Below are 20,541 nucleotides of genomic sequence, written 5' to 3' on the forward strand. Positions count from 1 at the left end.
AGCCAAATGTGTTTCTCGCCAGCAGGGGAGGGGGCGGGGCCTAGCTTGGCAGAAAGCTGACAGATAGCAACAGAGAGGCCATTGCATATGTGCAAATCTCTGTATTCACAGAACACAGAGATCTGAGAGTGACTGCCTCCCACAGCTACCACTGGCCTTCGCGCCGCCGCCCCCCTCACTTTGCGCATGGGCCAGCCGGTCACCGGTTGCTGAGCAGCAGCGGTGTTTCCCCCCCCCCATCATCCCGTCCCCCCCTTCTATCCCCGCCCCAGTTGGCATCACCCCCTCATGCCCCACTCCTTGGCACTGCCTGGTCCCGGTGGACACTGCCAGTGTGTACACCATCTACAAGGTGCACTGCAGAAACTCAACGGGGCTCCTTTGACAGCACCTTCCAAACCTGTGACCTCTACCAGATGGAAGGACAAGAGCAGCAAATGCAGGGGAACACCATCATTGCAAGTTCCCTTTCAAACCACACATCATCTTGACTTGGAACTATATCACTGTTCCTTCACTGTCACAAGATAAACACTACGCAGGCGCTATGGATGAATAAAGACAAAAGGAAACAATGGAGGGTGTGGGAAGAGGCATTCATTTAGTACACAGACAGCAGAAGAGTGCACACTGAGTGAGAATAAGAGACTAAGAGAAAAGTAAAATAAAAACTAGGAAACCAAAGAGGAACTATGAAAGTCAATTATCAAGGAGAATAAATAAGACAAATTAGTAAAATATTTCACTGGCGCATCTATGAAAAAAGATTGTAATGGGAACAGAACCATTAAGGGATAAGCTGGATAATACCACAGGTAATCAGGCCGTAATAGATGGCAAAGATATTAAATAATTATTTTTCTTCAATGTTTACCAAGGAGATAGAACATTGAATGATGAGATGAGCAATGAGATGAGGGCATTTTAAAAATTCAATTAATCAAATTCAAAGGGGATAAAGCCCCCGGTCTAGATGGATTGCCGAGGGAAGAGATAGCAGAAGAATTACGACACTGACTAAACATTTAGTTAGAAAAAAATTCCATCGCTAATATGATTCCTGTACTTAAGAAGGAGGACAGAACATGGAATCCTCACTGTTACAAATGCCAGATTTAATAAAATTATGTTTTGAAACTGCATATTATTTTCGGGTAAAATGGAGGAATGAAAGAGGTCATGTGACCTGTTCTGAATTTTGCTGACATCAAACCTGGATGGCTCAATTATTAAAGATCAATAGGGACCCAGGTTGTTTCACTGGAAAGAGGGTGTAAAGTGTTCATGCTTGTAGACAATGGCAGAAGCATCTTTGTTAGTAGTGGATAAACTTAGGGAGCGATTCTCCCAAAAGTGTTTAATTGGCGAGAAAACTGGTCGAGATCATGACTGTTTTTACAGTGCAACTTCAGACCCGAATCTCCCCACTCTGTGCAATGCAGAGGTCCCAATCGTGAATATAATTAAAAACCCAGGTGGGTGGGGTGGATTGGGGGCGGGGGGGTGGGGGGGGGGGGGGGGGGGCTATTCGCGGCAGAGTCTGACAGTTCCGGAACTCTGCGCATGCGCAGTGGCTCCGATCTGTCAGCCTCCCCATTTGCTGGTCAGCTCAATCGCTGGCCAGCCCAGGACCCCGCAGTGCTGCCCCTCCAGCCCACCCCCCATGGCCCCCATGCCAATTCCCGGGCCAACCCCAACACCCCTCCCCCGTCCCGGAGTGCCCCAATCTCCAGGCGCCCCCCAAGCAGATGCCCCCCCCCCGGAGGCAGACCTCCCCCAGCACCACCCCCCCACCAGCCCGCCCCAATCACCGGCCTCCCTCCAGCCCAGACCGATCCCCATGCAGAGTGGCAGCGGGATCCCCCACTCCCACCGTTTGCCTCCTAGACCTTGCCTACAAGAGGTGCCGCCCCCTTGGCACTGCCCGATGCCCACTAGGCACTGCCAAGGTGTCCCCTGGGCATGGACATTTTACCCCTTGGGCAGTGCCAGGGGGCACAGGCTAGTACTGCCAAGGTGCCCATGCCCAGGAGGCACCACCTCCCTGCCGCTTGACCCCCTGGGGGCCCCAATTGCACCCCCTTCACTCCGGCAGGGTCTCCCATTCGTTCCTCGAACGTGGGGAGCTACTCTAAACCCCGCCGGAGTGAAATACTCCTGGCGGGGTGGGAGATGCTAATGACTTAATGACATTTAAAATGGATTAAAAATACATTTAAAACAGATTTAAATCACTTACCTCGCTTCCCACCGGTTTCCCCAGCGCGGTTCAGACTGCGCCTGTTCTCTGGTTCTTGGAGACGCACGTGCTTTCCCGACGCATGCGCGTATCCCATGAAATGGCCGACACGCGCATCTCCCGACCCAACCCACCAGAAAATTTGCGGGTCGCGATGGGAGAAACAGCCCCTTAATCTCTAAAGTCTCAGGAAGGTGTTGAGAATGTCAAGTTTTGTAAATGGCTATATTTAACTGTCTGTTTACTTTCAAAATAGAATGAGGTTAGGAGCCTAAAGGATAGCTTGCTACTCAATAACCTTGACATTTGGGATAGAGCATCCCACTTGTTTGGCACCCCATCCACCACCTTAAACATTCATTCCCTCCACCATTGAAGCACAATGATAGCAGTGTATAAACCATCCACGAGATGCACTGTAGCAACTCACTGAGTCTTCATCAACAGAACCTTCCAAACCTGTACCACATGAAAGGACAAGAGCAGGAAATGCATGGTTCACCACCACCTTCACAAGGACAATTAGGGACGGGCAATCAATGCTGGCCTAATCAGCGATGCCCACATCACGTGACAGAATTTTTTTTTTAAATCAGCATGTCTACTTTCACATCAGGCCCATGTGATTCCCATTACCATGCAGGTGGGTTTAAGAGAGGAAGGTATTCAGAAAGCCATTGGATTTCAAGGTTTTCCTGAAATATATCCTCAAATTTCACAGACAAATCAGTCTGCCAGAAACCGTGTGAGAGAGAAGCGGGGAGCAGATGGAAGTGGAAAATGTTGGTGGTTCACCATGCAGAAATGTAGGTGGGAACTCGCATACGGATTGAATAGACCAAGTTCACGAGGATTTAAAACGAGACCGACTTAAGCTAGAGGGAGAATTTCCAGGTAAACCCTCACAGTGAGGGACACTTCTGGGCTTAAACATTGTCAGACTTGGAAAGGAAAAGAATGAAATTAAACTGTCAGAAGCTCAGAATCACTTTGGACTGGTTCTGGAATTGAATGTCTGTTTAAAGTACAGTGTAAGGTAAAATGGTGTGGGATTTTTAGTTACGTTAAAAGAAAATGAGGGAAGTTATGTTCTGTAATCTAAAGTATAAATTACCTCGTGAAATAGCATGAATCAATGGTGCTTTTAGTTTGTTACAGTAAAAGTCTTAAAATGTGAAATTTGTCATGTCATCTTTTCAACTAATGGCTAGAACTTCAAATTTTCCTTCTTAAAAATTATTTGTCCTTACAGGAATTGTAACATTAAAGGAGAGAATAGGAGAATATCTAGGAACAAAAACATATAATGAATAGTTAGTATAGATTTCAAAAGGGAAGACCTTGTTTGACTAACCTTATTGAACTTTTAAAGAGGTAAGGAAGGAACGGATAGTTATTCAGAGTGGCAAAATGTTTGAAATGGCGTTCTGCCATTATCAGTGCTCAGACCATTATATATCAAATCTGGTAGGAGTGGGATACTTTCAGATCACAGATCAATGGAGTATAACATTAGGCAGGATGTAAAAAAGACATCCACTCCAAACCAAACCAATTCCTGGAGGACAGATTAGGTTAAAATCATGACTTAAAACTTTTTGAAAGTTAGCTTGTTTGTCACTGTGTTGGTCTATGTGATTGGGAAAATTAATTGTGTTGCTATGTTGAAATAAGAACTGGAAATAAATGTACAACTTTGTTTTACATTTTGGTCACTGCATTTTAAGAGTCAGAGTTATCACAATTATGATATCAGTTGACTAAACATTTATTTCACTTGAAATGCACAGTCTATAATGCTAATAATGAACTTAAGTAGGAAACATTTTCCCAAAGGTTGGGATTATTGCAAGAATTATAATCAAGTGGGTTTATGACAGAGAAAAAAGTAGTAACCAATATCCCTTTCTTAAAAGTTACCCATTAGTTTTTCAACCTGCCATCATTCAACATCATTCAATGCACTATGCTTCAAAAGGAATGACATATTTGGAAACAGTGGTTTGCATTTTACGTTTCTCAGCACTGTAAGGGAGGCAAAATGGAAATTGGATGCTCTGCTCACCTGCTTCCACCGCACTGTCACAGTTTGTTCAATCTAAAATGGGATGGTCAATTAGTGGCCGCCCAGTGGGTAGGAGGCCAATTATAGGTAAAATGCCACTGTAGACCAGGATGTTATTGCAGGAGAGGGGTATTGCCACACACGGGAATTCAGTTATGGCTAGAATTGCAAAGGCCACATGTTCTCAGAGAGAGTCTTGATTTTGAAGTGGAGATTCAAGAAAGGATCTGTTGGTACATTCAAGAATGTACCAGTGGCAGTGGCAGGCCTTGCCTTTTCTCCTGCCCTTGTGCCACCTCATTATAGCTGGCGTAAGTGACTTCCAAACATTTTCTTGTCCGTGTCAGATAAATGCAGCAAGCAATGTTAACGAGCTTAATAGCTTGTTAATTAGTGATTTCAAAATAGTGGGTAGGCTGCCAATTTCAGCAGCTTCCATAATTAGGGAGACTGGTATGATGACGTTACATTGCTGACACAACATCACCGTGCTGAATTTTTCATTAGCATGGGTGGCAACATGCCCGATTTAGGAACAAAAAAGTCCAGCCAGTGAAATCAACCATTTTCTCCTTTTTAAAGAACTTTATAGATTAATTAAATAAAAAATTCAATAATTCATATTTTTTTCTGTTCTGTAGCTCACACTCCAGAAGGCAGAAGTAGTTAATCTGAAGACAGAGATAAACAGTCTGCAGACTGAATTACGGTGCACACGTGATGCTTGTAAAGAACATGATAAGAAAATGAGTCAACAGGAGCAGGCTATACTGAACCTGCAGCACGAGCAAAATATCAGTAACCAACAGGTGAGAGATAAGGTTTTGCATGAGGTGGAAGATAAAACCTCCAATTAAATGACAGTGGCTACTTTTTGTAGCCTAAAGAGGGTGAGTTAAAAATAAAATTAATATCGTAAAAAGTAAGTGCCTGCATGCTTTTTGAGATCCACTTCACTTATAGTAATGCCATAGCTCCTGAGGAATTTGAACCTCTGAAAAGTGCCACATGAATAACATTTTTTTAACGTTCATTCACGAGATGTGGGCATTATTGGGTAGGCCAGCATTTATTGCCCTGGAAAAGGTGATAGGGAGCTGCCTTCTTGAATCACCGCAGTCCATATGGTGCAGAACACCCACAATGCTGTTGGGAAGGGAGATCCAGGATTTTAACCTAGTGAAGATGAAGAAATGCCAATGTAGTTCCATGTCAGGATGGTATTTGGCTAGAAACAGCAGGTGGTCATGTTCCCATTTATCTGCTGTCCTTCTAGTTCATGGAGGTTGTGGAATGCGCTGTTGTAGGAACTGAGGTAATTTGTTGCAGTGAATCTTGTAGATGGTTCATATGGCTACCACTGTACATTGGTAGTGTAGGGAGTGGATGTTAAGGTACTTGATGGAGTGCCAATTAACCAGGGTGCTTTTTCCCAGACAGTGCTAAACTTCTTGAGTGTTGTTGGAGCAGCATTCATCCAGGTAAGTGGAGAGTATTCTTCCACGACCTGACTTGTGTCTGGTAGATGGTGGGCAGGCTTTGGGGAGTCAGGAGGTGAGTTACTCACTGCAGAATTCAACCTCTGACCTCCTGTTGTAGCCACATTATTTACATGGCTGGTCAATGGTAACTCCCCTCACCATCCCCATCCCATGCAAGGAATTTGATAATGTGGGATTCAACGAAGGTAATGCCATTGATTTTAAGAGGAGTTGGTTTGATTCTCTCTTGTTGGAGATGGCCATGGCCTGGCACTTTTATTACTAGCCACTTGTTCCACAAAGCTTGAATTTTGTCCAGATCTTGTTGCATATTGACACAAACTCCTTCAATATTTGAGGAGTTGCAAATGGTGCTGAACATAGTACAATTATCAGCAAACATTCCCACTTCTGACATTATGATGGAGGGGGCGGTCATTCCTGAAGCAGCTGAAGATGGTTGAGCCTAGGACACTATCCTGAGGAACTCCTACAGCGATATCCTGGGACTGAGATGATTGGCCTCCAACAACTTCCTTTGTGCTTAGTATGACTCCAACCAGTGGAGAATCTTCCCCCTGATTCCCAGTTTGGGCTCCTTGATGCCATACTTGGTCAAATGCTGCCTTGGTATCAAGGACAGTCACTCTCACCTCCCCTCTAGAATTCAGTTCTTTTGTTCATGTTTGGACCAAGGCTGCAATGAGATCAGAAGCTGAGTGACCCTGACAGAACCAAAACTTAGCATTGGTGAGCAGGTTATTGCTGAGTAAGCGCCATTTGATAGAACCGTCAATGCTATTTTCTATCACTTTGCTGATTATTGAAAGTAGATTGATGGTGCAGATAGAAAAATGTGTTCACCCTTTTTATTTTTCCTCATTGAGTCATATTCCTGTTTTTGGGAAGAATGAAATCCAAGTAATTTAGGGCTTCTTGATCTAGATTTTTATTACTGATATTCAAATAGACCCAGACTATTTTGTGTTAAATATTCAGATTTCAGCACAGAATTTGATAAACTTTCATGTGACACACTGAATTATTTTGGGTTTAATTGTACTACATTTTTTGATGGGGTGGTGTGGTAAATTGGCCACAAAAGTTAGTCAAATGCATTGTGATGTTCAATCTTCCTTACTTATAAAAATATTGATACACAATATGCCATGGACTCAGAACTGGACAGAGCTTGTTACACAGGCCCCTGTGGTAAAACTAGTCCTGCAAAAGCCCATGCTACTGATGATGTCACTCGCATATGCTCATACCTGCTAAAGACATCAATGCATATATTTAAATAAAGGTAAAGTTGCCATAGTACCAAATGACCATAAGCTGTTCTTCGAGAGGGTGAGCTGACTGGTGGTGATTTAACCTGAGGATCACCATACCTTAGGCAAGGAGAAAGGTTGAGAAGGTGGCCCCTCATGAATAATCTCAGCCAGTACATGAATTGAACCTGCGCTGTCGGTGTCACTCTGCATCACTAACCAGTTGTCCAGCCAGCTGAGCTAAACCAGCCCCCAGTACATTCAAATAGGAAGATGCTTATTATAATACTCTGTGACACTTCTGCCCCGCTAATTTCAATCCCCTTTAAGGAAAGAAACAATGAAACATATGTTTCAATTATTCTTCAGTCTTTCAGGAGCTTTGCAACTACATTGTAATCTGAGCAGTATCAATGTGACTCCGTAGATACTGGTGTGACTTATTTCAGTGAAGCTGGACTTGTGGGCGCAAGAGTAGGTTGTGTATCCATACACGAATGTCCCTCATCCTCTCATTGAGTAGAGTCCACTGGAAATCTTTGTACATCGGGAAACACTTCCTGTCGAATATCCACAGCAGCATTTACTTCTACCATGTTATCTGGAACTTTTGCTGTCTCCGAGTCATGGCGTAGACGAAGGTGATCCTTGTATCTGTGACCGACTCTTCCATTGGTCAGTTTCACTACCAAAGATACTGGACTACTTTGGTTCAGAATACTCCAGCCAATATTGGCTGCTGCCAAAATTCCTTACATAGACACAATCACTTGGGTTGAAATGTCTCTCCTGAGCATGGGAGTTATGTCCCTCCTTCTGCTTTTCCTGTCTCCTTCCCATTCTCGCTTTGACATCTGGATGTAGCAGATCCAGGTGAGATTTTGGCTTCCTACCCATCAGTAATTCAGCTGGTGTTATTTGTGGTATGATACGATATTCGAACACGAACTGTGAGAGCTTGGTTCCCAGAATATCACCTGTCATTCTCCTCAATTTAATGATATTCATGATTGTGACCTCTGCATTGCACAGAGTGTGAAGATTTGAATGTGAAGTTACACTGAAAAAACAATCGTGATTTACATCAGTTTCCTGTGAATTCAGCACTTAGAACTTTTTTGGGAGAATCGCCACCGTTATTTCGTAATATCATCAAGCCCAGATTTTTGCTTCTGGACAAATAGAGCGAATAAGGAAATTTCCCAGCTAACCACACCCGCCTTGGGAGAAACACCCCCATATTAAAGAATTTCACTCAAAGGGGTGGAGGGTGCGGGATGAAGTCAGGTTCATTACACACAGATGCAGATTGGTGCCAGCCACAGAGACTGCCAAATGTCAAGGCGACTGTTTTAAAAGGCCTGCTTTGGTTCTCTGACTTTTTGCTTATGTTTTAGGTCCACTTGCCCTCACCCCTCCCACCCACTTCCCGTGCATGCCAACTCATTCTCCTCACCCATCCCCAATGGTCCCCCATTCCCTCTATGCCAAGACATGTCAATCCACCATAGCCCTTTATAGCCCTCATGCCAACTAAATGGCAATTCATGCCAATCCACCTCTCACTCGTGGCCCTTACACCCACCCACTATCCACCATGATCAGACCTCAGAGCCATGTTGAGATGAAATAAGATGTCTGATTATCTATTACAACCTTACAAAAACTCCCATTCATGTAAATTGATTTGAAACTTGTATATCTTAGCAAAAGCATACTCCCATATAAAAACAAACTCCTATTCATAACTCCACACCAAAGACAGTTCATCCTCTAATACCCTCGTTGAGCTCTTAATGCAAACTTAGGGCCTCCTGCTGGGATAATTACAGGCTGTGAAAAGCAACCAAACATTCATAAAGAGCCCTTAAATTAATGTCAGCGTACAATTATTGTAACTGCTGGAACAAAGGAGTTTTTCTACCTCATTCTGAAACAGGCAGGCTGTTTGTCTTTAAATTTTTAGAGGGCCAGGGATTTAAATAACATCACAGCTTGACAATTCTACAGAATGTATCTACGCTTCGGGTGCATTTATATCTACTCTAAAAATTCATAACTCTCACATCGTGAATTATTGCCATTGCTAAAGTGAAAATAGGACCTGTCCAAACTCAGAATTGGGTTCAGAACGCCTGGCTGGGTTTAGGTTTCCCTCATGTCTAAATCATACCCCACCTCCTTTCCACTGGCAGCAAAAATGGAGCTGGGACTTCCACATCTGGTCCCACCTGCCATTTGGATGGCCCACGGAGTCTCAGTAAGGGTGGAAATCTGAGCCTCGGTAACACAAGCTGATAATAATATTTATACCTGAAAACACTAAGTGCGGGATTTTACGGCCTCTCTTGAGCGAAACCGGAAATTCCTGGCCAAGGTCAGTGGTCATTTCCGTTGTCCGCCCCTTGCCCGCTCCGATTCCGTGGCGGGCGGGGCGGTAGAATTCCGGTGCCAATGCTTTCGACTGCAATAACAATTTGTGTTTGAACATGTTGAAAATATTTTTTAAAACATCTTTCTTTTGCCTTTAACGTCATTTGATCACAGAATGTAAGTGCAGCAGTGGCTGCATTTTTGCATGCTCTAGCGCTACTCATTTTTTAATCCTTTTTATCCTGATGCACAACCCATAACTATTTAATCCTAATGTGTATAATCTGTGCTCTATTCCTGGAAGATCCTGGCAAAACTTTGGTGACGGGGAGCCGAGTTAAGTTATGAAAATCCTCGTTGATTGAGGCGGTCAGAGACAGCCAGGGTGGAGTCTAGTTCACAGTGGCAATGTCACTGGTGAGCAGACCTATACTTCAGTGGTGCCGTAGGCATGATGGCTGCCATTGTGAATGAAGTTGTGACTGTTGGTCTTGGCACCCTGCTATAGATTATTGATGCTCATATTGCTGAACTGCAAAATATACTAAAGAGATTTGGATGAAGCAGAGAAGAGATTTCTATCAGTCGAGAGGGCAGTTTCCTCGATGGGAGCACACCTTCAGTCCTTGAAAATCCTGCTGCATGATATGTTAAACAACCTGCTTGTTTCGGGGAGATGAGGCCAGAGAAGGAGTATCCATGAATCCAGTCTCCCGAGGGATGCCGAGGATGAATTCCCAGCCAAATTTGGGAACTGGCTGCCATGCTTTCACAATTTCGATTTGAGTGCTAGGCGTTTCGAGTTTGATGGAGAACATTGTATCTGATCTTCAAGGCCTGGGGTCGGTCAAAAACTCCGACCACTGGTCTTACGTTGTCTTGCACTCAGTGTTTGTCGAGAAGGGCTGGAGGCAGTCCGTCTTCACCACCAGCCAGGGCCTGGGTTCCTTTTTACCGGGCTTCAGGATGATGACATGGTGGAGATGTAAAGGCATTGGTGAAACTCTGGATGGATCCTGGATGTTGCTCGATGATCCTGAAATGGCTTTGATGTTTTCAAGTTCCGTGGATGGTTATATTATCCTGAAGTTCATCATTAATCCTGAACTTTGTTGCCTTGTGATTATGCTTCTGATTTTGTGATATTGGCTTTTATCCTGGCAGGGTTGTATGAGGCATTTGTCACTTGTTATCCTGTTACACTGCGAAAATCAGAATTGTCAATTTTTTCTTTGGTATTCGTCTACCACATGCTCCGATGCTGGAACAAGGGAGGCCTTTGTTTAATGTGCATTACCATTTGCATCCAATCGGTTTTGATGTGTGGTACCGGGGGAGCGTGGTGAATAAGGGAATCTGCCTACCCTGCTTCTGGTCCTGTGTCAAATTCTAATACTTGGGTTTCAGTGCTTTGCAATACGGAGATATTCCTTTGTTTGGGGATTGTAGGCCTTCTTTCTATTGAGGAACATGCTGAGTTGGTTGTATGACATGAGGGTTGAGTGGTATTTACCTGGTTTTTGTAATGTACTGTAATCATTGTATTTACACTGAGGGAATATATTTTTGGTACCCTTCACTTTATTTATAGATGAGTAGCACCACAGCATGTTGGCGGGGAGCTGGTATAGTATCAAAGTGGTTGCTGTGGCCTTTTAAGTCCTCGTTGTGGATGAAGTAAACCCCCGTTAGAATGATTATCTCATGTTTTTCTTTGGTACTTTTGTTATTTTGGGATTAAGAAGTCCTTGCAGCTCTCCTATACAGGTACAGACAGATCATGTATTCTGGGAAAGACATTTTTTTCCCTGTGTGTGCATTAGTAATTCAAAGTAGGTAAAAGTCTGATTTAGATAAGCTAGGTAAACAAAACTATTTGTGGTAGATATTGTTTAAAGGAAGGTTCTAGAAACACTGAAGCAGAAAATCTTCCCTTTAATGTGGACAAATACAGAATCATGCACTTAAGATTCAAAAACTCCAGGCACGTTCATATTCTCTTGAGGTGTTCATTCACAGTAAATCCAGAAAAAAACTTGGGAGCATTTGCTGATGTAAGGTGGTTTTAGGAAACTAAAATATGGTTCAGGTTTATATTGCTAGGGCCAATGAGTATAATCAAAAAAGTACTACAGAAACAACATTCAAGTTTATAAATTATCTGCACTTAGAGTTTAATGATGATTCATATCAAAGCTTTGGAGATGGTGCATGATGAAACCAAACCTTCGAGCTGAGTTAGGCAGATAGACTTCAAGAATTAATTGCTTTGGACCAATATGGGTTCATAAGGGATATACGTGAAGTTTTTGATATTATGAGGAGATTGGATACAGTCCAGTTTGAATACTTATTTAAAATAGATACGGAAGATATGACTAGAGGCCATGTTTATGAATCAGTCAACAAAGGTTTAGATTAGATGCCAAGAAGTATTTATTTTCAGTCACTACTCTCTGGAACAAATAGCAGGTGTATGAGGTGTGGATGGAGTCATTGCGGTTCTTTAAAAGATAATTTGATACATCTCTGACAGAACAGACCATTGCTATTCTAGGGGATAAGCTGCAATAAGTTGTGATGCATGTTCAGCAAATCAACCCTCTTGAGCTTGTTTGAATGTGACTTCAGGATTTCCCAGAGTTATACTTGAATTGACTTATACATGTTTTACTTTGTTTTTACTTCTCAATGTGTGTGGTTGCACCGTTGACAAACTGGAGAAGATTTGATGCAACTTCTCTTCATTTGTTCAGTCTTATTCTTCATGAACCCATTAGTCTGCTAAAAAGCAGTATTCAAACCTGATGTTCAGAAAACTTTATTTCTTCTTAATTAAATATACTTGCTATTAAATAGTACTTGTGGCATTTCAGCATCTCAGCATACTCAATTTATATTAATTACTTTTGACCTGCAGTAACTGTTGTTGTGTGGGCAAACTAGGTCAATTCCAGGTTCAGTCGCTGTTGTGCAATAAGCTAATTGATCTTTGGTTTCAGTGACTTAGAGGCAGAATTTGTTTTGGCCAAAGTGGCACAAAGGCACCACAGTTTGTCTTAGTGGCTTTTCTTCAGGGGAAAATCAGCTAACGTCCAACCTCTAACTGCTACAGCAGCTTCCCTGCTGATATAAATATAATTAGATGTCAAGGAAAGACTAGTGTGGTCTCAAGTATAATGTGCACATTGCTAAAGTAATAAACTCGTACATGTATAATGGCATCATTTGGCCTAGATACTGGAATTGAGCGACTGCACATTGGAGCACCTCCCAATAAGGAATTACAGCCGTCAAGAAGAAACTGGGATTGCAGAAACGATATAGGATAAAAAGACATTGTGGTCCAATTTAACTCTAAGCAAGTATACAATGGGGTGGGTGTGCAAGGAGTGGGGTGAGTGCAAAATGTAGTCACAAACTCAACTTTGAGACTTTGCCTGCAAGCAGGAAGTCATATGAAAATGTTTTTGAGAGGGTCTTGTGGGAGGATAGGGGAGTCTGGAGTGTGGATGGTCGCAACTTCCCAGGGCTTGAAGAAGGATTCCTGCTCCTCTTGAAACCACCAACTTACCTTGGAGGATCTTATTATTCTCCTGACTGTTGCTGACTTGCCATGGGCTAATGGAAAAGTGATTATTGAAGCCAGAATTATAGCCAGTCAGGGTCCAATTGATATAATGGGACCCAACAAGCAGAAATTTATGAGGTTGCTTCTTTTTCCGACATACACTTCAAGCACAGATATGCAGTGACCAATTTAAATGATGGCCAGTGAATCTGCAATGGAAATGGTTTATTACACCATTGGACTTAACACTGCACTTTAAAACTGCTGCCGGCCCCCCTCCTTTAAGTCCCACTTGGAAAGTTGCAGCCACTCATGCTCCAGACTTCCTCTACACCTTCACGAGATTCTTCCAAAGACTTCTCCACAAGACATCCAAACTAAAATATCAGCGGTCTCAAATTTGGGTTTGTGAGTCCATTTGTACCCCCCAGCCCATCTTCCCCCATCTGCCTGCTCTACACTTGCTGAGAGTCAAAGTGGACCACAATGGGCATTGTGCAGTAAAATGCGAGCTCTTTCGGCTGATGTGCACCATGCAGTAATGTTTCTATCATAGCTTTACGGCTCGAATTTATCAGCAGGCTCTGAGGCGGTGGGAGTGTCAAGTGTAAAATTGCAAGGACGGGATTTCCTCCAGGATCGTACCTGCCCCAACCTGGTTGCAATTTTATGCCAGAGCAGACAGGGCCTCAGAGGGGAAGCCCACCATTGCCCCATTTAAGGCCCTTACCACCTAGCCTCAATTTTTAGGCTGTCGGGCAGATGGTAGATTGGGGGAAGGCCGAAATTGATCTAAGTTCAATTGCGTGGTGGGGCTAGCCTACATCAGAAGCCCCCTTCCGATTGGGGACATCCCTATGTTAGGGCCCAGTGATCTCCCTGCTCCCACCGACCTATCCCCCTAAACCCCAATCACCCACTTAGCGACTCCCACACCTTCATTATCCTTCCCCACACACCCCCACATCCTACCTTGACCCCTGCATTTACCTTTGCTCCAGTTCCCGACATTTAGTTCCAGCCAGCTAGCTACAGTACCTCTTCTAGCCCACTGCATCGATGTTCCTGGAATGAATGGAGAGCTGCTGGCCAACCTAATTGGCCAGCAATTCTCCTGCCTTCTGCCAATCAGCACTCATTAGTACATGAAATGGCATCGGGCCTGCTGAAGTTGGGAGGGATGCAGGCTGAATCCCCACTATCCTGTATTACAATAAATGCTGTGTTTCATAAATCTGATTGTTTTTAAAGATAAGGATTTTCCAGTTTTGACTCTCTTTGAAAAACAGCATTAAGTAAAATGCTGATTTGTCATTATGTAACTCCAAAATATCAATTATCATTCCAAATTCATTAATTGTGTCCTATTCAGGCTAGAACTGTTTGTAAACTAGAACTAAAATGGGTCAGTTCAATCTACTTTATTATATTCCTCATTTATTATACATTGGAAAATGTCTTGCTATTTCCCATGAAATCTATCACATGGAAATAGGAGCCTCAAAGTATCATTATTCTATTTCTAGGACACTTGTATTGTTTTTATTAAGAATATAGGACTGTGCAGTACTGGAAGAAGCCATTATGGTGTACCTGGTCAGACCTAAAAATACGTTCTCTAGTTAAAACCTTTATATATTAAATTTCCTGCATATTTGAAATGAAAAACACATATATGTGTTGGAAAAATAGGAGAAATTTAGCACGAATAGGGTTAATTTTCAATATTACAAACTAGAAACACCATTTGTTCTTACATTTCTTCTTCATCTGACCTTTTATCTTTTAGAATTATGACAATTAAAATTGTAATAAAGTGTATTCATTTCTGTCATTCATATACACTGAAAATTACGTGATATTTCAAAATGATTTACATGAACTTTTGTCTCGTATTGAAGCAACCGGCATGACATTAATTTTTAATGATTTCTTTCTGCTTCATTTGGAAAGAGATTGTGGCAACGCATTTTACAGGTAATCAGGCATGCAGTCCTGTACAGAATGATAACCAGTATGCCAACAATCTTAGAGAAAAAAGGGAAAAAAGAGGTTGAGGTTAGTCACCAAAGGTGATGCAGTAATGTATTCATTGCCAGCAAATTACTTGGCCATTTGCTTTCTTCCCCCAGCTTAGAGAACAGGTATGTTTAATCATCCAGGGATATTGGAATTCTGATTGACCAGCACTCTCCTGGAAAAGTGTTTCTTAATTTTGATTGATGAAGCGGTTTATCTTAGACTTTTTTTCTATTCTGCATCATGAAAATGATATTAGAATCTAAATGAGATTCAGAATTTCCTGTTTGACAAGCTTGGTTGATGAAAGGGTTCCATGTCAAGGTCTGACACACTAAAATTATATGCAAATACTGTTTGAGCTCCATTCAAAATTAATCAAGGGGCAAAAAAGAAGACTATCATAGGAACATGTTCATATTTCTGGCTCATTTTAAAATGCCGAAGGGTGTTTTCAGATTAGTTAGTTTGAGAAATTGGGATTTGACAAGCATGCGAATGCTCAGCTTTAATGGATTTTGATAACTAACACTTCCTTAATTTTCTTTATCTTTGCAGATTTACAGGCATTTGCTTTTGTTCCTGGTGTTGTATTGTTGACAATTCACAATGTCTTTTCATCTACATAATCAATATTACTTCCTAAAATAAACATATCTCATCCAGATACCTTCCTTTTCATCTTTTGAAAACTCAGCCCATTGCTTTGTGAAATATTAATGATAATATTCAACATATTATAACATCAAACATAACAAGGATGAAGGGAATGCTTTATCAATATTAATTATGGCCTAATTTTGCACTATTTTAGAGGTTTCTATCTTATCATGAGCATATGTAAATATTTGATGTGATATCACATGAAAGACGTGTGATTTCTCAAATAAATCACCATTTGCCATGTTTTTCCAGAAATGCAGTTCAAGTGGATTAACAACATTAAGTGGATTAACAATTGGATAATGGCAGAAGTAGGATGCATAAAATGTGTTAGAGTTAATTGGCAGAGGTTTTGCATGAACATATTAGTTGGATAAACCAGTTGTGACAGGATGCATAGGCCAGATGAAAATTAAACTGAGAAAAAGCTGTGTATCCTTATGGGAGAGAGATTAGTTACTCAAATACAGATAATGAAAAGTAGCTAATAAAAAGCAATGTCAACTATAAAGAAAGTTTAAAATGTCATCGTAAATAAATTCTTCTGACTTCAAACATTTGATTAATTTGTTACAAATTAGCTGGAGAAAAAAATCTTCACATTAAATAGCTTTAGGCAGTTTCTTTATTCTCATTATAATTGCATGTTGAATTGTAATACGTTACATTCTTTTATGATTCATCACACCTTAGAGCTTGCTGTTAATTTTTGTTAAGCAAATAAGACAGCAGTGTACTTTCAGCACTGAAGAAAATTGCCACACTTAGTTAACATGCATTAAACAGGAAGTCACATATCCAACTACAAAGATTTCTAACAGTTTAATTTGGGAAAAAAAATCATAATTGTATGCCATTTCTCAACTTACTTTGGCTCCTTGTCTCTCCTCACAATTTCCAATGAATTTTCTCCTCTGCCTTATGTTAACCTGTTTTGCACCGTTTCTCAAATAGGCTCCCCTCACAACTCTGTCAGTACCAATCTGGTTGGAAATGCAACAGCAACTATTTCCATTTATGTAGTAGATTTAACAAAGAGTGTCCAAAGGTGCTGATGGAGACCTAACCAAAAAATGTGAACATTAGGTTGTTAAGTATGTTCAAGGCTGAGATAGACATATTTTTAATCAGTAAGGGAATCAAGTATAATGGGGATAAAGGAGGGGTGAGGGGGAACTGGAATGAAGGATTATCACATCAGATCAGTCCTGATCTCAGTGAATCATGGAACAGACTCAATGGGCCAAATGGCCCACTCCTATGTCTTTTAGTCTTATTCACCTAGGTAACCAAAAAAAAATCAAAGAAGTGAGTTTTAAGGACAGTCTTAAAAGAGGAGAAAGAGATGTGCATGTTGTAGTTGGAGCGGCCTCAGCAGCTGAAGATATGACGGCCGACAGTGGAGAGTTGACCAGTCAGGGTGACCAAAAGGAGGGCGGGATGACCAGTCCAAGATGATCCAAAGCCCTTCAATGTGGAGAACATTCTGGTCCCTACTTACTGGGCCCTATTTTACTATTTTGATTCGAAGTGCTGGGTGAACTTGAAACTGAGAGTGTTTCAGATCTGACTTTTAGACCTGTTCTCAGGCGCCCCCATATGCAATCTGCCTGAAAAAATATCAGCAATTCCGAATCGCACTGCGCAAGCTTCTGGGCGGGCCTTAACATGCCCGAAATCCTGCAGCTCCGATCGGTGCCTCCAACTGCGCATGCACAGAAAAAAACACATTAGAATGCGGCTTCCCTGCCACATCCCTCCCGGGCTGGATATTGCCTGCCTCAGCTCCCACGGACATTGCCCTACCCTCACCACATTACTGACCCCCTTATCCCCCACCCCTGCCACCCAGATCGATTGCGGGCCCTTCCCCCCCCCCCCCACCGATCTCAGGCAGAGCGGCAGCGGACCCCCCTTCCCCCCACTGATCTCAAGCAGAGTGGCAGCGGACCGCCCCCACTGATCTCAGGCAGAGTGGCAACGGGCCCCCCTTCCCCGCCACCAATCTCAGGCAGAATGGCAGTGGATCCCCTCTTCCCCCCCTCCCCCACTGATCTCAAGCAGAAAGCAGTCGGATGCTAGGCACCTACCGCTTCACTAACTGGAGCGGCCGAATCAGACTTTTATGGAGCATGAATGTTTCGCGCTGATTCTGGATGGGCGAATGCGGTGGTAAAGGGGGAAGTGCCGGTAAAGTTGGACGTACAGCCCATTACGTCAATTTAAATGCATGCAAATGCATTCAAATGGCTGTCGCACCCGTTTTGGGTGCGGTCCTGATCGTGGCCATTTTTGGGCCTTGGTAAAGGGGGAACCGGCGCAGAGGTGGGCGCGGATCGCGCTACTCGCCTCGCATCCGACTTTACCAAGTTTTCGCGCCCGAAAATGGGCGCAATGCGATGGTAAAATTGAGCCCATTATCTTTCTATACAGACATAGCTATGATTTGGAACTCATCGTGTTTCAAATGATGGATGTGAATTCATATTCTACTCTTCCTGTGGCCCTGCATCATCTAAATGTACTTGTGGCGGGATCAGGGATGTGGAGGGTTTCTCGGTTTTCCAACCCGCTATGGCAACAGAAGACCCTACTGTAGAATTGAATATCATTCGTCACAAATGCAGGGACATATTCAGTGCAACTTGAAAATAAACTAGGTTTTCAATTAAAACTGTTCTAACCATAGTGTTATAAGAAAACTCAGGAAAACATAGTCCGGTTCTCTGAGAATGGTAGCAGCAGAGAAGGCCATTCAACGCATCATGTTGGTGCAACTTCTCTGTAAGAGCTCCTCAGCTAGACCCTCTCCCCTGCCTTTTCCCCGTTGCCCTGCGATTGTTTTCTCTTCAGATAATTATCCAATTCCCTTTTGAAAGCCATAATATATTCTCAGGCGGTAGATTCCTCTGTCATATTTTCATAATAAATTAAGAACCTGTATCCTTCTATTTTGTAAGAGAAACAAGTACATTTAGATGAGCATAGATGCGCACATAAACTGAAATTGACAAGAGCATTGTACTGATGAGTTCATACAGGCTCCAGAGGCTAACACAAATTCAGTGCAGCATCTGGTTTAACAGCATAATGCATTACACATTTATTGCAGGGTCATTTTCCTTGTGGCATCAAACAAATTAAACAACAAATATGGAACAGCTTCCTTTTTAAATTTTAAACAATTTGGCTAAAAGCTGTTGTAAACCTTTTCTGGGAAAATTTAGTACAGAATTTACTGGTATTTTACCACAGCCAAATGAAAAAGAGCTCACATTTAAATAAGGTTCTACTCAACCTCAAGGTATTGTAAAGCATTTCACAACCAATAGTGTACTTTTCAAGTATAGACGTTCTTATGATGCAGACAAACAAGATAACCAGTTTGCATCCAAATTAAATAGGTAAGTGGAACTTTTTATGTTTACTGAAGTGAGCTAAGGGATCCATGTTCATTAGGACACCCAAACTAATCCTGCTTTTCTTTGAGAAGTGCCCTGTGATCTTTTACATTCACTTACAATAACAGAATGGTTACAGCATGGAAGGTGCCTATGCTGGCTCTCGGTATGACTAACACAGCTAGTCCTACTCCAACCCCCTTTCCCTGGTAGCCCTGCACATTTTTTTCTCTTCCGGTATTAATCCAATTCCCTTTTGAAAATCATGATTGAATTTTCCTACACCACACTCTCTCAGGTAGTGCATTCCAGATCCTAAAAATTGCTGCATACATTAAAATGTCTTCATGTCACGATTGGTTCTTTTGTCATCCACCTTAAATCGGTGTCCTCTGGTTCTTGACCCTTCCACCTATGGGAACAATTTGGAGCCATGATGTGGAGATGTCGGCGTTGGACTGGGGTAAACACAGTAAGGAGTCTAACAACACCAGGTTAAAGTCCAACAGGTTTATTTGGTAGCAAACGTTTGCTACCAAATAAACCTGTTGGACTTTAACCTGGTGTTGTTAGACTCCTTACAACAATTCGGAGGCCACCTTATTGTTGAGCCCCATCGGTGGGGTAAGCCAGTAAGATTGCGAGAGAGCCGCAAAATACAGTTGGCGCCCGATTTCAGACCTCTCGCAATCTTACCGCCATCAGATATCCGGCAAGGTCAGCCTTGCACACATTTCTGGCTCAAGTCCGAAATAAATTATTTAAATTAAATTTAAGTGTATTTAGCATGAAATTAAGGAGCGAAGGAGATTATCATCTGGGCTCACTTGCCTCTGTGGCCCGCCAGGATAGATTCTCTCAGGCGAGATTAACAGCTGATCCCCAGCAACTGTTACCAAACATGATAGCCTCGCCGGTAGAACTGGAGGCCATTGAGGCCCTCCAGGGAGGTCGGGGGCAAGGGAGGGTGCCCTTTGGACAGTGCCAGCCTGGCACTCAGGCACCAGGCAATGCCAAGGGGGCATGGCCTGAGGGGTGGGACCAACTGGGGGCGGGGCCAGACCAGAGAAGCCGGTGGTGGTGGAGGGGAAGCTGCTGCCACTCTGCAGCATGGATCGGTGGAGGAGGAACGGGGGTGATCAGAACTGGCCATGGTGGTGGGCGCCGGGCTGATGATTGGAGGGGTGGTCGGGCTGGCCATCCAGGGGGTGGTCCAGCCGGCGATCGGGGTGGGGTCAGGCTGGCCAACGGTGGGAGGAGGAGGCCATTTGCCACTCTGCATCAGGGACCAGTGGTGGAGGGAGGGGAATGATCGGGGATGGCCATGGTGGTGGGGTTCGGGCTGACGAACGGGGGAGGGGAAGGGTTGGCCATCCGAGGGATGGCCCAGCCAGTGATTGGAGAGGGGTCAGGCAGGCCATCGGTGGGGGAAGGGGGCCAGCTGCCACTCTGCAT

General features: G+C 43.0%; 1 protein-coding gene across 1 annotated transcript in view; it reads left to right on the forward strand.

Annotated features, from left to right (window-relative positions):
• Positions 1 to 20,541, forward strand: part of LOC144493045 (uncharacterized) — a 275,407-nt gene that overhangs the window by 70,238 nt on the left and 184,628 nt on the right. The window contains exon 10 of the mRNA XM_078211881.1: positions 4,946 to 5,113. Within this exon, the coding sequence (XP_078068007.1) occupies positions 4,946 to 5,113 (168 nt within the window). The remainder of the gene's footprint in view (positions 1 to 4,945; positions 5,114 to 20,541) is intronic.

Source organism: Mustelus asterias, chromosome 4 (genome assembly GCF_964213995.1).
Source record: "Mustelus asterias chromosome 4, sMusAst1.hap1.1, whole genome shotgun sequence".
Lineage (NCBI taxonomy): Eukaryota > Metazoa > Chordata > Chondrichthyes > Carcharhiniformes > Triakidae > Mustelus > Mustelus asterias.